General features: G+C 59.9%; 4 protein-coding genes across 4 annotated transcripts; 2 read left to right on the top strand and 2 right to left on the bottom strand.

Annotated features, from left to right (window-relative positions):
• Positions 1 to 537: 537 nt before the first annotated feature.
• On the bottom strand, positions 538 to 9,383 carry RRP12 (ribosomal RNA processing 12 homolog). Its single transcript, XM_065746543.1, has 34 exons — positions 9,230 to 9,383; positions 8,660 to 8,895; positions 8,475 to 8,558; positions 8,214 to 8,290; positions 7,990 to 8,095; positions 7,786 to 7,902; positions 7,541 to 7,679; positions 7,245 to 7,372; positions 6,883 to 6,981; positions 6,718 to 6,809; positions 6,536 to 6,647; positions 6,290 to 6,387; positions 6,095 to 6,209; positions 5,877 to 6,019; positions 5,601 to 5,722; positions 5,417 to 5,481; positions 5,167 to 5,329; positions 4,896 to 5,050; positions 4,684 to 4,751; positions 4,407 to 4,500; positions 4,158 to 4,316; positions 4,003 to 4,083; positions 3,831 to 3,936; positions 3,633 to 3,740; positions 3,387 to 3,544; positions 3,186 to 3,277; positions 2,949 to 3,104; positions 2,601 to 2,773; positions 2,401 to 2,517; positions 2,118 to 2,167; positions 1,821 to 1,899; positions 1,518 to 1,585; positions 1,075 to 1,157; positions 538 to 869 (listed from the first exon to the last, which is right to left on the bottom strand). The coding sequence occupies exons 1-34, from the start codon at positions 9,366 to 9,368 to the stop codon at positions 767 to 769; spliced, it is 3,885 nt and encodes a 1,294-aa protein (XP_065602615.1). The 5' UTR covers positions 9,369 to 9,383; the 3' UTR covers positions 538 to 766.
• Positions 9,384 to 9,606: 223 nt separating this feature from the next.
• PGAM1 (phosphoglycerate mutase 1) lies at positions 9,607 to 11,908 on the top strand. Its single transcript, XM_065747020.1, has 4 exons — positions 9,607 to 9,811; positions 9,925 to 10,199; positions 10,624 to 10,804; positions 10,902 to 11,908. The coding sequence occupies exons 1-4, from the start codon at positions 9,673 to 9,675 to the stop codon at positions 11,069 to 11,071; spliced, it is 765 nt and encodes a 254-aa protein (XP_065603092.1). The 5' UTR covers positions 9,607 to 9,672; the 3' UTR covers positions 11,072 to 11,908.
• Positions 11,909 to 12,383: 475 nt separating this feature from the next.
• Positions 12,384 to 14,041, bottom strand: EXOSC1 (exosome component 1). Its single transcript, XM_065747019.1, has 8 exons — positions 13,967 to 14,041; positions 13,771 to 13,886; positions 13,624 to 13,698; positions 13,362 to 13,450; positions 13,172 to 13,205; positions 12,986 to 13,036; positions 12,806 to 12,890; positions 12,384 to 12,625 (listed from the first exon to the last, which is right to left on the bottom strand). Exons 1-8 carry the CDS (start codon positions 13,995 to 13,997, stop codon positions 12,519 to 12,521), a joined length of 588 nt encoding a protein of 195 aa, XP_065603091.1. The 5' UTR covers positions 13,998 to 14,041; the 3' UTR covers positions 12,384 to 12,518.
• Positions 14,042 to 14,158: 117 nt separating this feature from the next.
• Positions 14,159 to 18,705, top strand: ZDHHC16 (zinc finger DHHC-type palmitoyltransferase 16). The gene is made up of 11 exons (XM_065746108.1): positions 14,159 to 14,228; positions 15,301 to 15,553; positions 15,710 to 15,904; positions 16,097 to 16,185; positions 16,410 to 16,438; positions 16,637 to 16,770; positions 17,018 to 17,065; positions 17,635 to 17,720; positions 17,996 to 18,119; positions 18,193 to 18,263; positions 18,537 to 18,705. The coding sequence occupies exons 2-11, from the start codon at positions 15,317 to 15,319 to the stop codon at positions 18,649 to 18,651; spliced, it is 1,128 nt and encodes a 375-aa protein (XP_065602180.1). The 5' UTR covers positions 14,159 to 14,228; positions 15,301 to 15,316; the 3' UTR covers positions 18,652 to 18,705.
• The last annotated feature ends 74 nt before the right edge of the window (positions 18,706 to 18,779 follow it).

Genomic DNA, 18,779 nt, shown 5'->3' with positions numbered 1-18,779 from the left:
TTTTAATACAAAAGAGGGAGGAAGATATGTTCACAAGTACATATTCTTCGCAATGTGAGCCATGGGACCTGTATCCTCTATTTGCTGCCCTCAGCTCCATTCTTTCCTTCAGCATGCTTTGGCCAAACTCCACCTTCTGGGCTCAGCAGAAATAACTGGGTGAAAAGAGCTGGTCACCTAACCTGGGCAGCTAAAGATCCAGGATTACTTGCGCTGCTGGGAGGTAGTCGGAGCAGAGCAAAGGTCCCATCTCAGCTCTCTCAGGCAAGAAAAAAGCCCAGACAGTGAAGTTAGCAGCAGCAGTTTTTCAGCCAATAAGAAAAAACATTGCAGCAACTCTTCCTGCCTTGCAGTAAGGCATGACTGAGATGGGCAAAGATGAAGAACCAGTGACAGCAACAAGACAGACACCGCAGAGCACTCCTGCTCCAGCCCCTCCATCCCAGAACCTCTTGCATCACAGGGGACATGCTGTGTGGTGTGTAGGAAAGAAAGAAGGACTCCAGGCTGAATATTAGCAGGAGGTATTTGTCAATATAGAGCTCATTACATGTTATTTATTCTCTCTCACGCACACACGCATGCACACCTGCAGCAGTCACCCCAGCACCTTCTTTTTTATGCACAGAAGGACAGGGCTTGGGCCAGAAGTCCACAGGGGTAGCTTCCTAGGGAGCCTGCACTCACAATGGCCCTGTCCCCCAGTGCCTGCATGCCTCAGGTTATCACCAGTCCTCAAACAGGTGCACAGAGCATCCACAGCTTCTCAAGGGTGGCGGTTCTTCAGCCGGTTCTTGCGGCCAGCCTTGGCCCCGCGCTGGGCACCCTTCATCAGGCCCTTGAACTGGCCCTGCATTTTTGCCTGCTTCCTGGAGGGAGAAAGGAGCAAGCAGACAGGTTAGCGTGGGTACAGGGCACAGCCAGCTCCCGCACAGGCCTGTGAAAGGTGGCTGCAAGGAATGGCACAGACACTGGCAGGGAGCTCTCAGACCACAAAAAACAGTTAACAATGAGCAGAATCAAACCCAGGATATCCCTCGTTCCCTACCCCACACCCTTCCTGCTCAGTCCCACCTTTTGTTCAGTTTAGCTCTGTTCAGGGGGATGTAGGCATAGGGGTCGAGCTGGCCCTTCTTCTTCACATCACCTTTGCCTTTCTGTAGGAGATACCAACATGGGAGAAGATGCAGCATGATGGGAGATGGGAGTGTCCCATTCTGGACTGCTCTGGTACACAGTCGCACCAATGACTATGTTGCAGTGGAGTGCTAGCTCAGCATGTGGCTTCCCAAGGCTGATCTCCCACCCAAGTAATGCCGCAGCACCAAGCACGCAGTGTGAGTGGTGAGCAGGAACTGCCAGGCAGACTGGAAATATTATTGAGTACTGAGCATCGAGCAACTTCTTGCGGAGCACAGATGCCCCCCAGTGCTTCCTAGCCCACAGACCAGCAGAAATCCTGCCTCAGCAGAGCCAAGACATCTGTCCGCAAGCCCAGCCACCTCTGAGGCCCTCACCTTGGATCTGTACTCTGCACCAAAGGCTGGCTTCTTGTCCAGTGGCCGGTGGATCCCAGAGCCTCCAGCTGGGAAAGAGTGTGTGTTGAAAAGTGGGACCAGGCCCCAGACTCCTCCCTCCCCAGCTTCCACACTGGGAGAGCTGTTCCTCCAAGCTGCCTCCAGCTCTTAGGCATGAGTACAAAAAGGCAGCACAGAAGCGTAATAACTTTACAGGAGCAAAGAACTCAGAGCCAGCTGCCTTGGAGGAGCCCAGCCTGTTCTAGCATATGCAGAGTGGGCACATGTGTGACACGCAATTACCTCTGTACTGAGAGTAAGTCCCAGTCTCTGCTTCATCATCATCTGGCTCCTCTCTGAACCGACGCTTCTGGCTTTTCTTCTGCAGAAGATAGATGTGGGGTTACTACAGCTAGCTTGTCCTTACACTGCTGTCCTTCCACGGACCCGTGACCTCCTGCTTCTTCACACAGGTCTCAGAGACCTTCCACACCCACCACACATCCTCTGTCCCACTGCAGCCTCCTGCCCCACTCCAAGCAGCTCCCAGGCAGAGCCATAGCTCAAGCATCCCATGTTTCCTCTGCATCCTATACTCACACTGCGAAGGCCCACTTCTTGCAGCACATCTGCCACCTCCTCATCCGCTCCTGGAGCACAGGACAAGGGAGTCAGTGCAAGATGCTGGCACAGAGATCCTAGTATCATGCCAGCTTCCTGGACAGGGTGCCCTCACCAAACTGGCCCTGGCAATGTACTGCACCCTGTGACATGACCACACCAATGCTTGCCACTTCAACCCACAATCCCCTAAGTTTCCACACACAGAGGGGTCAGAAAAAAAACCACACTAAGTATCAGAGCAAGTCCAGCCACACAATACCTTTGGCTTCATTATTGTCCATCTCCTCCTCCTCATCGTGGATGATCAGGCGCCCATCTTCAGACACCTGGAAGTCATGCCTCACTTTTCTGGACCTCTTCAGACTTGGCTCGGTAGCTATGCACAGAGATGGGTCAGGGCCTGGGGAAGAACCCACTCCCCCGTCATCTGTACCCCACTACAAATACTCTGTTGCTCACTCAGCACTCGCTGGGACACATTGGGGTCCAGGAAGTTGAGAGGCTCATCCTCCTCCCCTTCTTTCAGCCATGCCTGGCCCTTCTGCCGTGCTTGCTTCTTCCGCACCTTGCCCCGCCGCTGTTCTTCCTCTTCTTCCTCTTCCTCCTCTGAGTCTGCCAGGATCTCCTCCATGCTGGGCACAAGGCAGAGAGCACAATGCAGACAGAGCAAGGCAGAGATGCAAGCTTCATCCTGCCCACAGCAACATATGCCAATGCCAATGATTTCCTCAGCATCTCTACAGGCATCAGCCTAGCAGATCCAGCACCAGGCCCTCTGCTGAGGCTTCACCTTTGGCCCATCTCTACCTGTCTCCTCTGGGCTGGGCCAGTGCCTCCTCCTCCTCTGTCTCTGCAGCTGCTTGCCTCAGGGCACGCTGCTTGCGGCTGCGAGCTTCAGCCTTGCGGATGTTCACCAGAACCTTGTGGAACTCAGCTGGCAGCAGCCCCTGCACCAGCTCGAAGCTGGGGAGACACAAAGCCATCAGTTCCTGCAGTGCAGGAAATCCTGCAGTGCCCAGCACTGCCCCAACAGCCCCGGCTCACCCGAATTTGCGGATGAATTTGGTGAAGAGGTTTCTCAGCTTCATGCGGAAGTGGCGCCTCATGTCATCTGAAAGCCTGCCTATGGCCTCCAGCTGCCAGCACAGACAGGCCTCTGAGGTCAGAGCACCCCAGTCTCTCACCCCTCTCCTGCACCACCCTGCCACCTCCCTTCATCACTCATGCCCCATGCAGATCTCTCACCATGGTCTGGACATGCTTGGCCAGCAGTGTGGTGTCAACCAGCAGCAGCACAACCTTGAGGAAGCCCAGGGCTGACTTCACCACGTCACGTGTGCGAGAGCCCAGCAGCAGGCAGATGTTCTGCAGCAACTGCTCCACCACACTCAGCTCCATGTGATCTGCAGTGTGGCAGCACTCAGTGTGCACTAGTGGGCACAGCCCTGTCCCGCTGCCTGGCAGTGCTGTGCCCCTGCAGCCCCTGCTCACCTTTGAACTCAAAGAACAGGCGTGTGAGTGCCAGCACAGTGCAGCTGATCATGGTGACTGAGCCCGTCAGCCCCGCGTAGATCAAGAGCAGGAACCGCTCCATAGCCTCTGCAAGAGGGGACAGTTCAGGACATGGGGCAGGCACAGGTTTGATGCCCTAGATGAGAGCAGCCATGGGGCTGAGCAACAGCTGCTTACCTTGGGGAGTGGGCCCAAAGCGGATGAAGGCATGCCCCATCTCCACCAGCAGCATGAAGGCATTCTTGCGGGCTCCCACAGACACCTCCTTGGTGCACAGGATGACCTGAAGGCACAGAGCATGTCACGACCCCATGGCACCCCTGAGGGTGCAGCTGAGTCCCACACTCACCTCTGGAACCAGGGCGGTGACGAAGGGCTCATGCTCGGCTGAGAGCTGCTTCACAACATGGAACAGGCACTTCAACCGGGGCTGTGGAGAGAAAGAAGCCAGCACAGTCACAGGGACACAGCCCATCCCCTCCCTGCAGCAGCCCTTGCTCTCACCCTTTTGGCTGGGGACGCCGCACTCTTGAGTGAATCCAACAGCACTGCCTGCAGCTCTTCCAGGTGTGAGCGGACAAAGGCCTGGCAAGGGGCGTGAGGGGCAGCACACACCTCCTCCAGCACACGGTACGCCTTCTTCTGCATGCTGTGCTCCTTGCTCTGCAGGGACAAGTGGTGACACTGCTGTCAGTGTGGCCCTTGCCACAGTGAGAGGCTCCGCTGCACTGCTAGGGTGGGGAGCAGACCAACCTGGAGGGAAGGCTGGATAGTCCGGTACAGGGAACCCAGGGCTTGCTCGTCAGCATAGGGAGACATTGCCACCACCAAGTCCAGAATGGAGAGCCTGCAGCACAGAGACGTAAGGAGAGAGAGCCACAGGGCCATCAGTGCTCCCCAAACAAACTTAAGACTCTGGCTACGAGCCCTGTTTGATGCATGAGAAAGACATATCCCACAGGAGACTGAGTACTGCTCAGCAGGAGGGAGTCAGCAGATTAACCCATCAGCATCAAGCCCTGGGTGTTACCTGGCAAACTCTGTGCTCTCAGGACTGGTCAGCTTCTCACTGGCTTTCTGCAGGAACCCACACACCATCTGCAAGGCAGGCACAGAGTCAGTGAGGCTGCTCCTCCTACCCCTATGCACTCCTGAGGTCAAGCTGCAGGATCTGAGCAGGCTCAGTGCCAGGAGATAACGGCTGTGGCCAGCAGAGCCTGCCCCATCTGCCCAGATACTCACCTGCGGGTCCGTGATGGTCAGGTAAGCACGCACAGTGTCCAGCACAGAGCGGCGCTGGGCACTGCTGCCCCCATCCTCCTCAGGTTGGCTATACACGTTGAATAGGATGGGCAGGAAATTTTTGGCAAAGCGACCCACTTCTGCTCGCTCTCCATCTGGAAATAGAAAGACAGGGGTGCGTGCATCAGCATCACACCCCACATCTGCCTTCACTGGGTTGCTGCGGGGAACAGGGACAGCTCCCCTTGCCACAGCAGTGTCTGTGCCCAACCTGTCCCGCAGCCGTGGTGGATGAGGGTGCGCAGGGCCTGGCACACAGTGGGGCGGAGGTCTGGGCGCTCACTGATGGCCATGCCCAGGGTGCGTGCCAGCCCCTTGAAAGCCTCCACCACATCTGTCGGGCGGGTGCAGAAGCCGGGCAGCAGAGTCCAGACCTAGAAGCAAAGGAACCAGTGGGAAGCCGGGGTGCCATCCCTCAGCCAGTGTGCTCAGACTGGCACTGCAGACAGGCACTCCGTTACCTGCCACTGCAGCGTGTCGTAGATCTTGGACTCCAGGCTCTTCCCAGCCTTGGCAAACTCCAGGGCTGCAAAAGAAGAGGGGGAAATGAACGGAACAGCAGAGGTGGCTCTGCTCTGAGATGTGGAGCTCCTGCAGCCTGCCTAGCACTGCGTACCTGGAGCCCCGCTACCCACCGCTCCTCACCTCTGCTCTTCAGCGTGGCTGCCAAGGGCAGGAAGTAGCTGGTGAAGAAGCCGAGCCGTGCTCCCTGCACGTAGTCCCGCAGCACAGGCAGCAGCCAGCTGCGGGGGAAATCCAGACTCTCCCTGTGAAGCGAGCACAAGGTCAGGGAACCGTGAGACTGTGGACATGGAGCACAGCCCCAGAGCTGGGCACAGGGAAACTCTAGGCAGCCTTCTCTGCCAGAGCTAAGTGCCCTCTGCTGCTGGACCCACCCTACCAGCCCAGAGCCATGCTCACTCCTTGCCGTCGATCTGCAGGGGCACAGCTTCCAGCAATACCTCGGGGCCCATGGCACCGACTGCGGCCCCCACTGCCTGGTCCACCTCCGTGGTGTAGGGGAAGTGCGGGGAGAGGCGCAGGTCACACAGGGACTGCAGGCACTGCAGGGACAGGCAGGAGGCTGAGCAAGGAGCCACCAAAGTGTGCTGGTCCTGTGGCCTCCCCATCCCACTCACCTTCCTCATGATGGGATGGCACTGCTTCCCACACACCTCGAAGAAAACCTCCAGCACTTGCAGCACACTGTCCCATGCTGCGTGGAAACGGTACGTCAGGCCTTCCTCCACTGACCTGGTAGGGAGAGGGAGGTGGTGACAGGGACCACACTGGACCCATGGGGACAGCCTCTCCCACACCCCTCCGCTCCTCACCTGAACATCTTGCACAGGTAGGAGCCAGGGGCTGGGGCAGATGCAGAGACAGTGCCCAGTTCATCCATGTGTGGAGCAATGCACTCGCTCAAGAGGGTCTGCAAAAGCAGAAAGTTTGGTGCTGAGCTGTGGAAATGCCAGCCTGGAGCCAGACAGAGGTGCAGGACCCAGCACAGAGCAGTCCCAAGTGCCCAGGCAGACCCCAGCCTGGCCACAACAAGGACCAGGGCAGTATGCACTTGGTACCTCAAGGGTCTGTGCTGCAGCTGCCACCACCTCCGAGTGCGGGGACAGGAAGCAATTCATGGTGGCCGAGAAGAGACGGGGCAAGTGAGCCCAGCACAGGTCCTTCTGCAGCCTGAAGAAAGGACAGGATGGTGAGAGATGGAGCTCAGTCTCCCCCATGCCCAGCACTGGCCCCTCCTCACCTGCCCAGGTTGATGTGTGCCCTCTCCATGGTACCCAGCCAGGTGAGCAGTGGCTGCAGGTCACTGGCACTAGGCACATAGTCATACAGCGCCTAGGGAAGCAAAACAGTATTGGGAACAGTGATGCCAGTAGCCCCATCCCTACCTATCCCTCCCCACACTCACAGTGATGATCTGGGCATTGAGCTCCGCTGGCAGGCAGGACGTGCTGGGCTGGGCACTGAACAAGCTGTGGAAGGCTTGCATGGCACACGATGTCACCAGCTGCAAGGACACGCTGTCAGGAGGAGTGCAGGAGTCCGTCCTCCACACCCCAACCCCAAAGCATGCTCTGCCCAACCCACAGGGACACCCCATCTCCAGTGGGGCTTCCCATCTGTGCCCCCCTCTTCTGCAGACAGCCAGCTCTGCCTGGGATCCTCTGCTTTAAGGTCCTGCAGATTCCCAGTAGAGCAGCCTGAGACCTTCTAGGGGTGAGGTGGTGGCACTGGGACGGGCACCCTGAGCAGGAACTTCGGGGAACTGACCACGTGGCTGAGAGTCATGACTCTGAGCAGGGTCTCGCAGCACGTCTTCAGCACAGCCGCAGGGAAGCAGGGCAGCAGGTCCCGCAGGAGGGCCAGCATGTGCAGGGTGGTGGTGGCCTCTTTGGCACCTGGGGGAGCAGAACAAAACCCATGCTTGCAACAACAGCCTTGGGAAAAGACCCCATGTCAGAGCTGGGATAAACTGAAGCCCCCTCCGGGAAGAAGAGAACAAGACAGATGGGTTAAGGGCTCTCCTAAACTCTCGCAAGACCCCTCACCCCCTTGCCCCTACCTACCTCCAGCTTTTTCAATCTCCTGCACACAGAACTTGGCACTGGGGGGTGCAGCAGGATGGTGCTCAGGAGCCCCATCTCCAAACATGAACTCGCTTCCCCTCAGGATGGAGCACACACCATGCTGAGCTGCTTTCCGAACCTGGGGGTGGGTGAACATAGGAGCGTAGAAACCATGGGCACAGAGAGCAAAGCCAAGCCCCAGGACTGAGCCCCACAGCAGCAGCCACCAGGTGCTGGGAACCCACCTTGGGTTTGGTGTGAACGCAGAAGCTCAGCAAGCCATGGTAGACCTGGAGAGTGACAGGGTAACTCCAGGCTGTCAAGTCCTGTTTCCGCAGCAGTGTGGCCAGGCAGGAGAGGACCTATGAGGGGACAGCAAGGACACTGGTAATACCCCACATAGACCACCCTCAATGCACCAGCAGCCCTGCCCCATCTCTGTGACTCACCCATCGCAGTGCAGAGGTGGACCTGCTGCAGGCCTGTGAGGATACGATACTCATGAAGGCTTTGGAAGCATCTGAGAACTTCTTTATGAGTACTGGGCTTGGGACTCTGTAGGGTGAAGGGGCAAAGAGCTTGCAGTTACACAGGAATTGGCACACCCAGCCTGCCCTGAGACTGTGCCAGACCCCATCCTGCCAACTGTCCCCACTCCCTGCGAGCAGCTCACCGCTTCAAGACAAGGTTGAGCAAGTAGGCAACAGCAGCCACCGACTCAGGGGAATCCACCGCCTCTAGCGTGGTCATCTGGGAATAAAGGAGGAGCTTGTAGCAGGAGGATGTGCATCAAGCCAGCCTTCCCCAAAACTTTAGGGAAGGTGCCAGAAAAACAAAGGGCAACCCAATAGCGTCTCTGCTGGAGGATGCCTAACTCCTCCAACGTGAGTGCAGCCCCCCTGGGAACTCCCATCAAACTGTGGCAGTCACTCACCAGTGCAGCAAAGTACTCAGTCTCGGTCTCTTTGCCCCCTTGCGAGCGGATCACATCTGTCACAGCTGCCAGCACAGCACAGATCTGTCAAAACAGCAAGTGGAGCCCACAGCAACCTCAGATTCTTGCTCAAGATGGGAGCTATGCCCCAGGACCCCCACATCCAGCTCCACTCTTCCTGGTACCTCTTTGTGTGCAGCAGAGTTGGACTCCCAGAAGCGCTGCACCTTGCTGAAAGTGACGTTGGTGCAGTCGCTCAGCCCGCTCAGGAAGGTGCCAGAGGATCTCTCGGTGGCGGCCTCACCAGCATCACCCTCCTCCATGGGTATCTGAGAGCTGCCGCTTGGCCGCTCCACACGCATGGATCCCGACTGCAGCTCATTGTGCAGTTTCACCGCGTCCACCGTCAGATTGCTTTTCTCTGCCGGGTGAGCAGACCTAGGGTCAGGCTGTCCCGCATCCCCCCCACCCTTCCCTGCCGGTATGGGATGTGGATGTTGCCTCTTCTATAAGAGAAGCACCGTAATAAGGAGTGCAGAAGGCTGAGGCAATGAGCTTAGAGGGAAACTCAACACTCGTCTGAGGTGAAGAGGCTCATGCACCTCTGCCCAGATGGCTGAGGGTGCCCAGGTGGGACGGGACAGAGGCCTGGATGGAGCAAATGGCAACCAGCCCACGGCAGAGGCTGGAACGGGGTGAGCCTTAAGGTCCTTTCCAACTCCGTGCCGCCCCCCACCGCCCCCCAGGCCGCTCACCGGCAGGTCGGCTGTAGAAGCGGCTTCGCGCGGCCAGGCGGTGCCGCCGGGTCTCGGGGTTGCAGTCGCTGCTGTGCCCCTTTTTCCACCGCCGCACCTTAGCGGCGGTACCCGCCCGCAGCCTCCCGCACCGCGCCATGCTCGCCCCGGCTCCACGTGCCGCCCCCGCCCCCGCCCCCTCCACGCCTCACTTCCGCTTCCGGCGCCCGCCGCCATTTGCAATGAGGGCAGCGGCGCCCTCATCGCGGCGCGGTGACGTCACGGCCCGAAGGTCGCGCCGCCCTTCCCGGCCCCGCCATGCGCTACGTGCTCCCTCGCCCGCCGCCTCCGCCGGCCTGCGCATGCGCGCCTCGCACTGCCCGGCGCGGGGCGGCGCGGGGCGGGTCAGTCGCGCGCGGCGGCGGCAGCGGGAGGAGCGCGAGAGCGGGACAGCCACCGGCGCCATGGCCGCGTACCGCCTCGTGCTCGTCCGCCACGGCGAGAGCGCCTGGAACCTGGAGAACCGCTTCTGCGGGTGGTACGACGCCGACCTCAGCCCCGCCGGGCAGCAGGAGGCGCGGCGCGGAGGAGAGGCCCTGCGAGGTACCGGCGGGTGCGGAGCGGCGGCCGTCCCGGGGCGCGGCGGGGACCGTTACGCAACGGCGCGGCCCTGCGCGGCCTCTGAACGTCCCCCCCTCCCCGCCTGTCCTCCGCAGACGCCGGCTATGAGTTCGATATCTGCTTCACGTCGGTGCAGAAGAGGGCCATCCGCACCCTCTGGAACGTGCTGGACGCCATCGACCAGATGTGGCTGCCCGTGGTGCGGACGTGGCGCCTCAACGAGCGGCACTACGGGGCCCTCACCGGCCTCAACAAGGCCGAGACGGCTGCCAAGCATGGTGAGGCCCAGGTGAAGATCTGGAGGCGCTCCTTTGACACCCCCCCGCCGCCCATGCAGTCGGACCACCCCTTCTATAGCACCATCTGTAAGGTAAGGGGCTGCCGGGAGCCCTGGGTGCCTCGTGGTACGGGCCTCCCACGCTGCCCTTCGCTCTCCGGTTGCAGCATCGGTGACAGGGGCTGGACTGGGGCCATCCTGCACTCTCCCTGCAGAGGATGAACCCCAAGGGATGGCACGGAGTCAAGGGGAGATGTTAATCATTAGTCCTACAGCCAAAGCTCAGGTGTTTGCTCGGCAGCAAGCCCTGTGCTATTGCCCCCAGGCAGGGCTGGCAGCTAAAGGCTAACCCCAAAGCATTTCTTCATGGGTGCATAGCCACAAGCCAGTTCCACTCCCGTTCTCAGCCTCTGTTCTCAGCACTCAGCCCCTGGTGCCACCTTTCTGGGCTGTGCTGCTGCTGGTGTAGACCCCGGGGGTGCTGGGCTGTGGTGCAGCTGTGGTGGTGTTACTGCAGGATCGTCGCTACGCTGACCTGACTGAGGACCAGCTGCCCACGTGTGAGAGCCTGAAGGACACCATCGCCCGGGCCCTGCCCTTCTGGAATGAGGAAATTGTCCCGCAGATCAAAGAGGGCAAGAGAGTCCTTATTGCGGCCCATGGCAACAGCCTGCGGGGGATTGTCAAGCACTTGGAAGGTACGGCAGCCATACATGTTGCTCAGGATCCCCCACTGCCCCAGCTACGTTCGAGTGGGGCTCGCCCTTGCTTTGAGTAACCACCCTCTGTTTGCAGGCATGTCAGAAGCGGCCATCATGGAGCTGAACCTGCCCACCGGCATCCCAATCGTCTATGAATTGGACAAGAACCTGAAGCCCATCAAGCCCATGCAGTTCCTAGGGGATGAGGAGACGGTGCGCAAGGCCATGGAGGCTGTCGCTGCTCAGGGCAAAGTCAAGAAATGAGGCCAGGTGCACAGACTAGCAAGTAGATGAGCCCCCTCTATCCCCACCCCTCTGCGCACACCCCACAGCTGTAGGAACTTGGAGCTGCAGAGCTGGAGCAGGGAGCAGCTCCCCAGGATTAAGCCCCTTCCCTCTGTACCAGGCTTGCCTCTGTGGGCAGCCTGGGGGGTGAGGGGCTGTGTGCACAAGGGTCTGGTGTGAAAGGGAGTCCTCGCTCTGCCAGGCAGCAACTGCAGCTGTATGTTGTGTGTTTCCAGCCCTTGGGGGGATGCTCTCAAGCAATCTCTTGCCATGCCTGGCTTCTTTCGCTTCCCTGGCAGCTCTTGTCATTGTTACTGTAGTTCTGTTGCTTGGTTTAGTTATTCCAGGAGCACGGGAGCAGTGGGACATGTGCAGGAGGGGCAGTGACCAAGATGGGTGCCTGGTTCCCCTGGGGCTGTGAGGCACAAAGACTAGGATGCTTAAGACACCGAACAGGTTGAACTGTGGTGCATGCTCCCATGTGCAGCACAGCACCCAGAAACAGTATTTGCAAACCCTGACCCAGCTCTACCAGCCAATGCTTTAACTTATTGCTTTTGGACAAAGGAGAGAGCGTGCTGTCTGGGAATTTGTATTTGCCACGTGCTTCCTACAGCCAAAGCCAACCCTAGTCCTGCCTCACAGAAGTTGTGTAGATGCCATTGTGCCCCCATCCCACAAATGTGTACTTGGCACTGTCATTGTAGCCTCCCCCACTGCTGCTGTAGTGAGCCTGGCTTTGCACTGGGTCAATCTAACTGTGCAACGGTAGCAGTTTGTCTTGTTCCAGTTCAATAAAAGATTAATATGCAATAATTGGATGTCAGCGTTTTTTGTGCCATGTGCTCCTGGGCCACATGGAGCCCCTGCCTTGCCTAGCATCTCCTTTCCTGTGCTACCACGTGTCCATGACGCAGCAGTTGCTGCTGCCTTGTGGGTGCAGGTGCTTGGGCTTTGCACAGCAAAGCACAGTTCTGCAGTCCTCACTGCAAGAGTGATTTCATTTTGACTCATCCTGGCTTAGTGGCTCTGGGCTGTGCCACACCCCTTTGACTAACAAAGGGCATGCATGGCCTGAGGTGATAAGCAGCCCTGGGGATGAGTACAGCAACAGGCATAGCCCGTGCTGTGCCACAGCCTCAAAGCCCCTCTCAGTGCTCCCCAGGCTGGAAACACACTTCCTCACCCCTACACTGCTGGGGGAAACAGCCCCTCCAGCAGCTCTGGAGCAGAGGGACTACATGCAGTCAGAACAAACCCCAGGGGCAGTTAACTGAGCAGAACACAGAACTCTCAAAAAACAGTTTATTACCTACAGCACAAATACAGAATCCATCCTGCTGTTCCAGTCTCTCAAGCACGGGGCTGCAGAGACCCCACGACAGCAGCCTTCCCTCCTGGGTACCCCGCACCCCTGAGTGGTCTGCTAGGTCTGCAGGAACTGCGGCTGCACGCGGGCCACCTTACGGAAGTCCTTGGTGTGTGTCTGTGGGCACTGCATCTCACACCAGCTGATGGGCACCATCTGCACCCCTGTGGGCAACCCAGTCAGCCGTTTCCTTCCTGCTTACTCTTTTCTCATATCTCCCATCCCCAGCAGCCCAAGGCCTCCTGCTGGGGCCCCCAAGGCTCAGCAGCAGGAGGAGAGGAGGAGAGCATTTGCTCCTCAAGCTGTATCAGCTGCTCCCCACGTGGAGATGGGGTGACTCCTACCTGCCTCACTGTGTGCCACCACCACACCCAGCTCGTTCTCTGCCGTGCTCAGCAGGTAGTTGGACTGTGCATCCCCCAGCGAGATCTGGTTGGGTGTGGGTTAAGGGAAAGATTCCCACACCCCACCCAGCACAAACCCTTCAGCCCTGTGGGCCCTTCTGCTGCAAGGGAAAAGGATACAACTTTGGCCAGGACTATGTCACCGGGGCGGAAACTCTTGTAGACTTCTACCTGCGTGAGAGGGAGCAGACAGGAGTGCGTGGAGAATGAAGGTACTCCTCAGCAGGCACCCCATGGGCAGCAGCAGGACAAGAGCTGGAGAGGGGGAAGCTGTGGTGGCACAGCACCCAGCAGTGCCCCGCTGACCTTATCCTTCTCAGTGGCTCGAATGTCTTCCCTCCTGGAAAAGGAGACACAGGAATGCGATACCAGAGCGAGCAGGCAGGAGCTGCCCCAGCCTCCCTGGACACCAGCCAGGTCTCGCTAGATGTCTGACGGCAGCTGCCTTCACCCAGCTGCCCGGCGCCAGGCAGCGTGCCCCCTGCCCTTTCCGTACCGTATGGTGCCGCGGAAGGTGGATTTCAGCGGCGTGGAGCCAACGAACAGGATGTTCACTTTGGCAAAGCGGGAGTTGATGCTGCACACCTGCACGGAGGGACAGCAGGCAGTAAAACAGGCAGTCAGCGCCTGCTCGGCACGCTTTGCACTCCGCTGCTCTCCGTAACTCCGGGTGCCGCCCTCCAGGCGGAGCTGCGTAAGGAAAGCAGAGCTCCCGGCCGCAGGGACACGCGAGGGGCCGCCCCAACGCCGGCACCCACCTTGCAGGTCACCACGGCCCCCACGCCGGGCAGCAGCTGCGCCTCCGCGTCCCGCACCACCGACACCACGGGCAGCTGCGGGCACACACGGGCTCAGCTCGGGGCCTCCCCCGCCCCGCAGCCGCCGCAGCCCCGCTCCGCGCTCACCCCGCCGCCGTCGGCGCGGCGCTGCAGGCAGCCGGCCAGCGAAGCGAAGATGGAGCCGTGCCGCACGTAGGTCCCGCCGCCCGCCGAGGCCTCCTCCGCGCTGCACAGCCGCTCTCCTGCGGGACGCCCGCTCAGTGCCGGGACCGCCCGACCCGACCCGGCCCGGCCTCCCCCGGCAGCGCGGCCCCGTACTCACCGGGCACACAGTACCGCGCCGGGGGCGCCATGTTCCGAATCTCGCGCGAGCCCTCAAAGAGCCCTTCTCCTATTGGCTCCCGGCGGCAAAGCGGCAATGTAAGCGGCGTGCCTATTGGCTCGCTCTTATCCGCTGGGAGTCGTAGTGCGGCGATGCTTCCCGGCGTGCTCTGTGCGCAGGCGCGGGGCGGCGGGCTTCAACCGGGGCCGAGGGAGCGGCGGGGTGCCGGGCATGGCGGCGGGCGGAGGGGAACGGGCGGCAGGTGGGCTCGGGAGCGCGGACCCGGCTCCTTAGAGCGGGCGGTGGGGGGTGTCCGAGCAGAGCGCAGCGTCTCCGGGAGCGGGGGCGGCGCCGATGTCGGCGTAGCGCGGCTCCCGGTTCGGGCGGTGGGCCCGGTGCTGCGGTGAGCCGCGTGCGCCCGGAGCCGGGTGCGGTGCTGCCGTGCTGCCGCCTGGCGCTGCGCCGAACGGAGCGCTCCGCGCGTGCCTTGGCACCACCCTATGGCGGCCGTGCTGCTTAATATTGATGGCCGTTCCTGCACGGGGGCCCCGACCCGGCGGATCGTTTGCCTCATTTCGGGGCCGGCTCGGGTTCCTCCTTGCTCTCGAGTGGTTTGAGGGGCTCGGTGGGGGAGGTGAGCGCTTGGCTGAGCGTTCCTTTGCTGCCCCAGTGGCGGCAGCTCGGCCCGGGGCTGCACGCGGGGCTCTCCGTCGGTGGAGCGTGGCGTCGTCCTGGGACCGGGGAGGGGAGTGCAGGGCTGTGAGGTTGGGATAGGCGTGGGATGGCCTCTGCGACTTGGTCCAGACGCTGAGGCAAATGCTGCTTGCTGCCTTGTGGGTGCGAGGGCAGAGCACGTGTTTTGTGAGGGCTCCTTCATTCCTGAATCAGATGGGAAAGGCTGGTGAGGGGGGGTACCCCGTGGTTTTCGATCTTTCCCTGTGTGCCCCTGCCCCTATAACGGGCACAGTGCCCCAGGTGCCCGCGCTGTCTCTGGTTTCCTCTGAGTCAGACTCTCCTTGTCGCTCCCCATCCCCCTCCCCTCCTGGAAAGATGAGATGGGAGCAGGGAGCATCTGAGGTCAGGCACAGAGGCCCGAGAGCCCTGTGTCCCCCCTCTCCATGCTCAGAGTTCAGAAACACGGCACTACAGCTTCCAGTTCGGGATCAGCTCCACCTGCTTCTGCCCTGCATCCTGTGCAGGGTGAAGGAGAGCCCTGCCAGAGGAGAGCACCTGGCAAGAGCTGCACCGTCAGCGTGTCTGGGGGGGGGGGAACACCCTCCCCGTGGGACAGCGGCAGCGGGGCGGCCTGCCCACACCCGGCCTCTTTTGTGCAGGTGGGGCACAGCAGGGATGAGGAGTCGGCAGCGGATGTTCGCGGCGGTGATGCGCCTGCTCCTCAAGTGCCTGCGTCTGGGCCGGCGGCGGCGGTTCAAGCTGGTGCGGCAGGCGGGGCAGCTGTGGCACTACGGGCGCCTCTGCCTCCGCTCTCTGCTCTACAATTCCTTCACCAACGGCGACGTGGTGCTTGACTCCCTCTTTGAGCCTGTCTACTGGCTGGTGGACCACGTCACCCGCTGGTTCGGTGTGGTGAGTACCTTCACTGCAAGAGGGGACAGGGGTTTGGGGCAGCGAGCATGCTGTTGAGGACACTGAGTCCTAGGGCTTGAGATGTGCTGCTCCAGGCAGGAGGCAGCCAAGACCTCAGCGTGGGGTGCTCCACTGACCCAGGTCCCCTTTCTCTAGGTGTTTGTGGCACTGGTGATAGGGTTGACAACCTCTATTGTGGCCATCGTATACATCTGCCTGCTGCCCCTCATCCTGCAGACATACACACCTGCCTGGATCTGCTGGCATCTTGCCTACGGACACTGGAACCTCATCATGATCGTCTTCCACTACTACAAGGCCATCACCACCTCACCTGGGCACCCACCACAGGTGAGGCGCCAGTGGGCAGTGCAGCCTCTCATAGCTGGGTGCTGGGGACTGAGCTGATCACTGGGAGCATCCTGATGGCATCGTTACAGGAGGCCTCCTCCAGGATACGGCTAGGAGGGGAAGCAGGCTTGGGAGTGTGGGGACAACACATGGGGGCTTGGGTGCACATCCCCTTTTCTGACCTGTGTGCAGGCCAAGAACGATCTCACTGGCGTCTCCATCTGCAGGAAATGCATTGCCCCCAAGCCAGCTCGCACCCACCACTGCAGCATCTGCAACAGGTAAGGTTCCCTGGCCTCCTCCCCACCACATCAGGCAGTGCCTCTGCCACCTGGGGCAGGATACTTCTCCTTCCCTACTATGTACCACCAGAGATGGGCCCCTTCCTCTCTGCTCTGCTGGCTTTTTACCTGCCTCTGAAGGGCTGAGGGAGGGCTGGCTGCCCTCTCCCAGACACAGTGCAAACTGCAAGCACCAACACTCGTGGTGCTCTCCTCCCTCTTAGGTGTGTTCTGAAGATGGACCATCACTGCCGTATCCTTCTGCAGTACTAACTTTCTGCACTCCCTGAGGAGCCAGGCCATGCTTCCTCCTTCTCTCCCTGCTCCAATTCTGTTCTGAGTTGCCCAGTGCAGGGAAAGGTTCGGGGAGCCTGTCTGGGTGTTTTGACCCCTGTGGGGTGGGTTTGTACTAGTGACTGTAACAGTTACACACCTTTAACCCCAGAGGCAGCCTGGCTCAATAACTGTGTGGGGCACTACAATCACCGCTACTTCTTCTCCTTCTGCCTCTTCATGACCATGGGCTGCATCTACTGCAGCATCAGCGGCTGGGACATGTTCCGGGATGCCTACGCAGCCATTGAGGTGAGCAGGCAGACCCAAGCCCCTGACCTGCCATGGGAGAGGTAGTGCTGGCATACTCAGATGCTGCCTGGTCTCCCTGGGCTAAGCTTGCTGAACAAGGCAGAACCAGCCGTAGCGTTGTACTCACTTTGCTTCTCCTCTCCCTTCTCCTGTGAGGTCCCTGCTGTCCTAGTCCTGTGAGGTTTGAGGGGAAGGGCCCTTTCCTCTGAGCCATGTAACTGGTGCCCTGTGTTTTCCATCCCCCTAGAGAATGAAACTGCTTGAGAAGGAGAGACTGCAGGTGGCCGCCAACCAGGTGGGACATCCCTGCTCCCCAGCTGCTCCAGGCAGTGTGGAGCAGAGCTGCCCTGCATACGGGGTCTTGCTCTCAAAATTTCAAAGCCCCTGGCCAGAACCAGCCCCCATGCTTGTCTCATGGGTCACAGGGCTAGGGCTGTCTGGACAGCTCTGCTACAGGCACTGCCTCCAGCAGTTTTGGGTCTGCTTCCCTGTGTACTAAGTTTTCAGTGGCTTTGGCTGGTGGCAGCAGCAGCATTGGGGCCAGGCCACTGTTTGGCATGTGCTACTTTCCTGGGGAAGCTGCAGCAGCAGTACGTACACATCTTACCCTGAGCATCATCTTCTATCTGGTGCAGTCACCTGCCCCCTGAACTTCAGCCCACTGCTTGTCACTCATATGCCAGCTCTCGAGTGGTGTCTGTCTTGTGGCTGTCTTCGGCTGCCTCCCCCTCACCCCAGCTGTTGTGTTGGCTCTGGTGCCAGTCCTTTCTAGTTGCCTCATTCTTTCATCAAAGGAGCACAGCATTCCCTGCCTGACTTCACTATAAAAAGTTTTGGTAACAATGCCCCTCTTTCCTTTTTCAGACATATTACCAGACTCCACCACCCCCCTTCACCTTCCGCCAGCGAGCTTTCCACAAGAGTGTGGTCTACCTCTGGGTCCTGTGCAGGTAATGGGCTTACGTGGGCTGGGAGGGTGCTGGGGGAAGCTGTGGGGTCCACTGCGGCACTGCTGTGCTGGCCCTTGTATGCCACCTTCCTGGGCTAGGCTGCTTTGCTCTAGAACAGACATCCCTGCCCTCCTGGCTCTTGGGCTCCTGAGAAGTGATTTCAGCTCTCTAGCACATGGGATGAGAGCCACCAAACCACCTGCACTTGCTCAGGAACTTGCTCAGTTATGATAGCAGTGAAGACCTGTGTGCAACCTGCTGTGGCTTGTCCCCAGCTCAGTAGCATTGGCCCTGGGTGCCCTCACACTGTGGCACGCTGCCCTTATCACCCGTGGGGAAACCAGCATTGAGAGGCACATCAACAACAAGGAGAGGCAGCGACTGCAGAAGAAAGGCAAGGTAAGCACAGCCCCCAAGCTGGGAGGGCCAGCCAGGCAGAGCCAGACTTGATGTGCGTCTCCGTGGCCCACAGGTGTTCAGGAACCCTTACAGTTACGGCAGCTGGGATAACTGGAAGGTGTTTCTGGGAGTGGACGTGCCAAGGTAAAGCACAAGGATGCTGGAACCCAGGAACCAACCAGCTTTGCAGGGCACAGAGGACCCAGACCAATTTTTGGGGCCAGCTGTAGCACAGCCTCCAGCTGCCTCAGCTTTGCCCAGGAGCAAGCTCTGGCTGAGCCAGCACTGCTGCAGAGGCATGCCTCTCCCAGGCTGTTGTGGCAGCTGAGGGCCACACTGATCCCTAACAGCCCTGGCTCCATTCTGTGGTGCCAAGACTTCAGACTGTTGCTGCAGGCTTTCTTTCCCTCCCCACAGGCACTGGCTCACCCGTGTCCTGCTGCCATCTCCTCACCTGCCCCATGGGACAGGCCTGAGCTGGGAGCTGCCTCCCTGCATGACCGAGCAGCGCACACCACTTCTGGCCATCTGAGGCCTGGGAGCTGCAGCAGTCCCTCCCTGCAGGCAGGGGAGGGCACAGGGGACCCACTCCGGAAGGCAGGTGCTGGCACACACTGCTTAATGGAGCCAGAGCTCTAGGAAATGGGACTTCATTGAGGC

This window comes from Cyrtonyx montezumae, unplaced genomic scaffold (genome assembly GCF_038088225.1).
Source record: "Cyrtonyx montezumae isolate F1298 unplaced genomic scaffold, pur_monq_1.0 scaffold_4, whole genome shotgun sequence".
In the NCBI taxonomy this organism is placed as follows: Eukaryota; Metazoa; Chordata; class Aves; order Galliformes; family Odontophoridae; genus Cyrtonyx; species Cyrtonyx montezumae.
The sequence above is the reverse complement of the archived record's forward strand: the minus strand, read 5'-3'. Positions and strand labels throughout refer to the sequence as shown.

What these genes read in the sequence shown, in the direction of transcription:
- RRP12 (XM_065746543.1), bottom strand. Translation starts at nt 9,368, where the DNA reads ATGGCGCGGTGCGGGAGGCTGCGGGCGGGTACCGCCGCTAAGGTGCGG. An exon ending in CTCAACCTTGTCTTGAAGCG is followed by an intron (nt 8,096 to 8,213) that starts GTGAGCTGCTCG and finishes TTCACCCTACAG; the next exon opens with AGTCCCAAGCCCAGTACTCA. An exon ending in GACTTACTCTCAGTACAGAG is followed by an intron (nt 1,586 to 1,820) that starts GTAATTGCGTGT and finishes ACTCTTTCCCAG; the next exon opens with CTGGAGGCTCTGGGATCCAC.
- PGAM1 (XM_065747020.1), top strand. Translation starts at nt 9,673, where the DNA reads ATGGCCGCGTACCGCCTCGTGCTCGTCCGCCACGGCGAGAGCGCCTGG. An exon ending in CGGAGGAGAGGCCCTGCGAG is followed by an intron (nt 9,812 to 9,924) that starts GTACCGGCGGGT and finishes TGTCCTCCGCAG; the next exon opens with ACGCCGGCTATGAGTTCGAT. An exon ending in GATTGTCAAGCACTTGGAAG is followed by an intron (nt 10,805 to 10,901) that starts GTACGGCAGCCA and finishes CTCTGTTTGCAG; the next exon opens with GCATGTCAGAAGCGGCCATC.
- EXOSC1 (XM_065747019.1), bottom strand. Translation starts at nt 13,997, where the DNA reads ATGGCGCCCCCGGCGCGGTACTGTGTGCCCG. An exon ending in GCCGCGCCGACGGCGGCGGG is followed by an intron (nt 13,699 to 13,770) that starts GTGAGCGCGGAG and finishes GTGTGCCCGCAG; the next exon opens with CTGCCCGTGGTGTCGGTGGT. An exon ending in GGGCCGTGGTGACCTGCAAG is followed by an intron (nt 13,451 to 13,623) that starts GTGGGTGCCGGC and finishes CCCTCCGTGCAG; the next exon opens with GTGTGCAGCATCAACTCCCG.
- ZDHHC16 (XM_065746108.1), top strand. Translation starts at nt 15,317, where the DNA reads ATGAGGAGTCGGCAGCGGATGTTCGCGGCGGTGATGCGCCTGCTCCTC. An exon ending in GAAGATGGACCATCACTGCC is followed by an intron (nt 16,439 to 16,636) that starts GTATCCTTCTGC and finishes CCCCAGAGGCAG; the next exon opens with CCTGGCTCAATAACTGTGTG. An exon ending in CTGGGAGTGGACGTGCCAAG is followed by an intron (nt 18,264 to 18,536) that starts GTAAAGCACAAG and finishes CCCTCCCCACAG; the next exon opens with GCACTGGCTCACCCGTGTCC.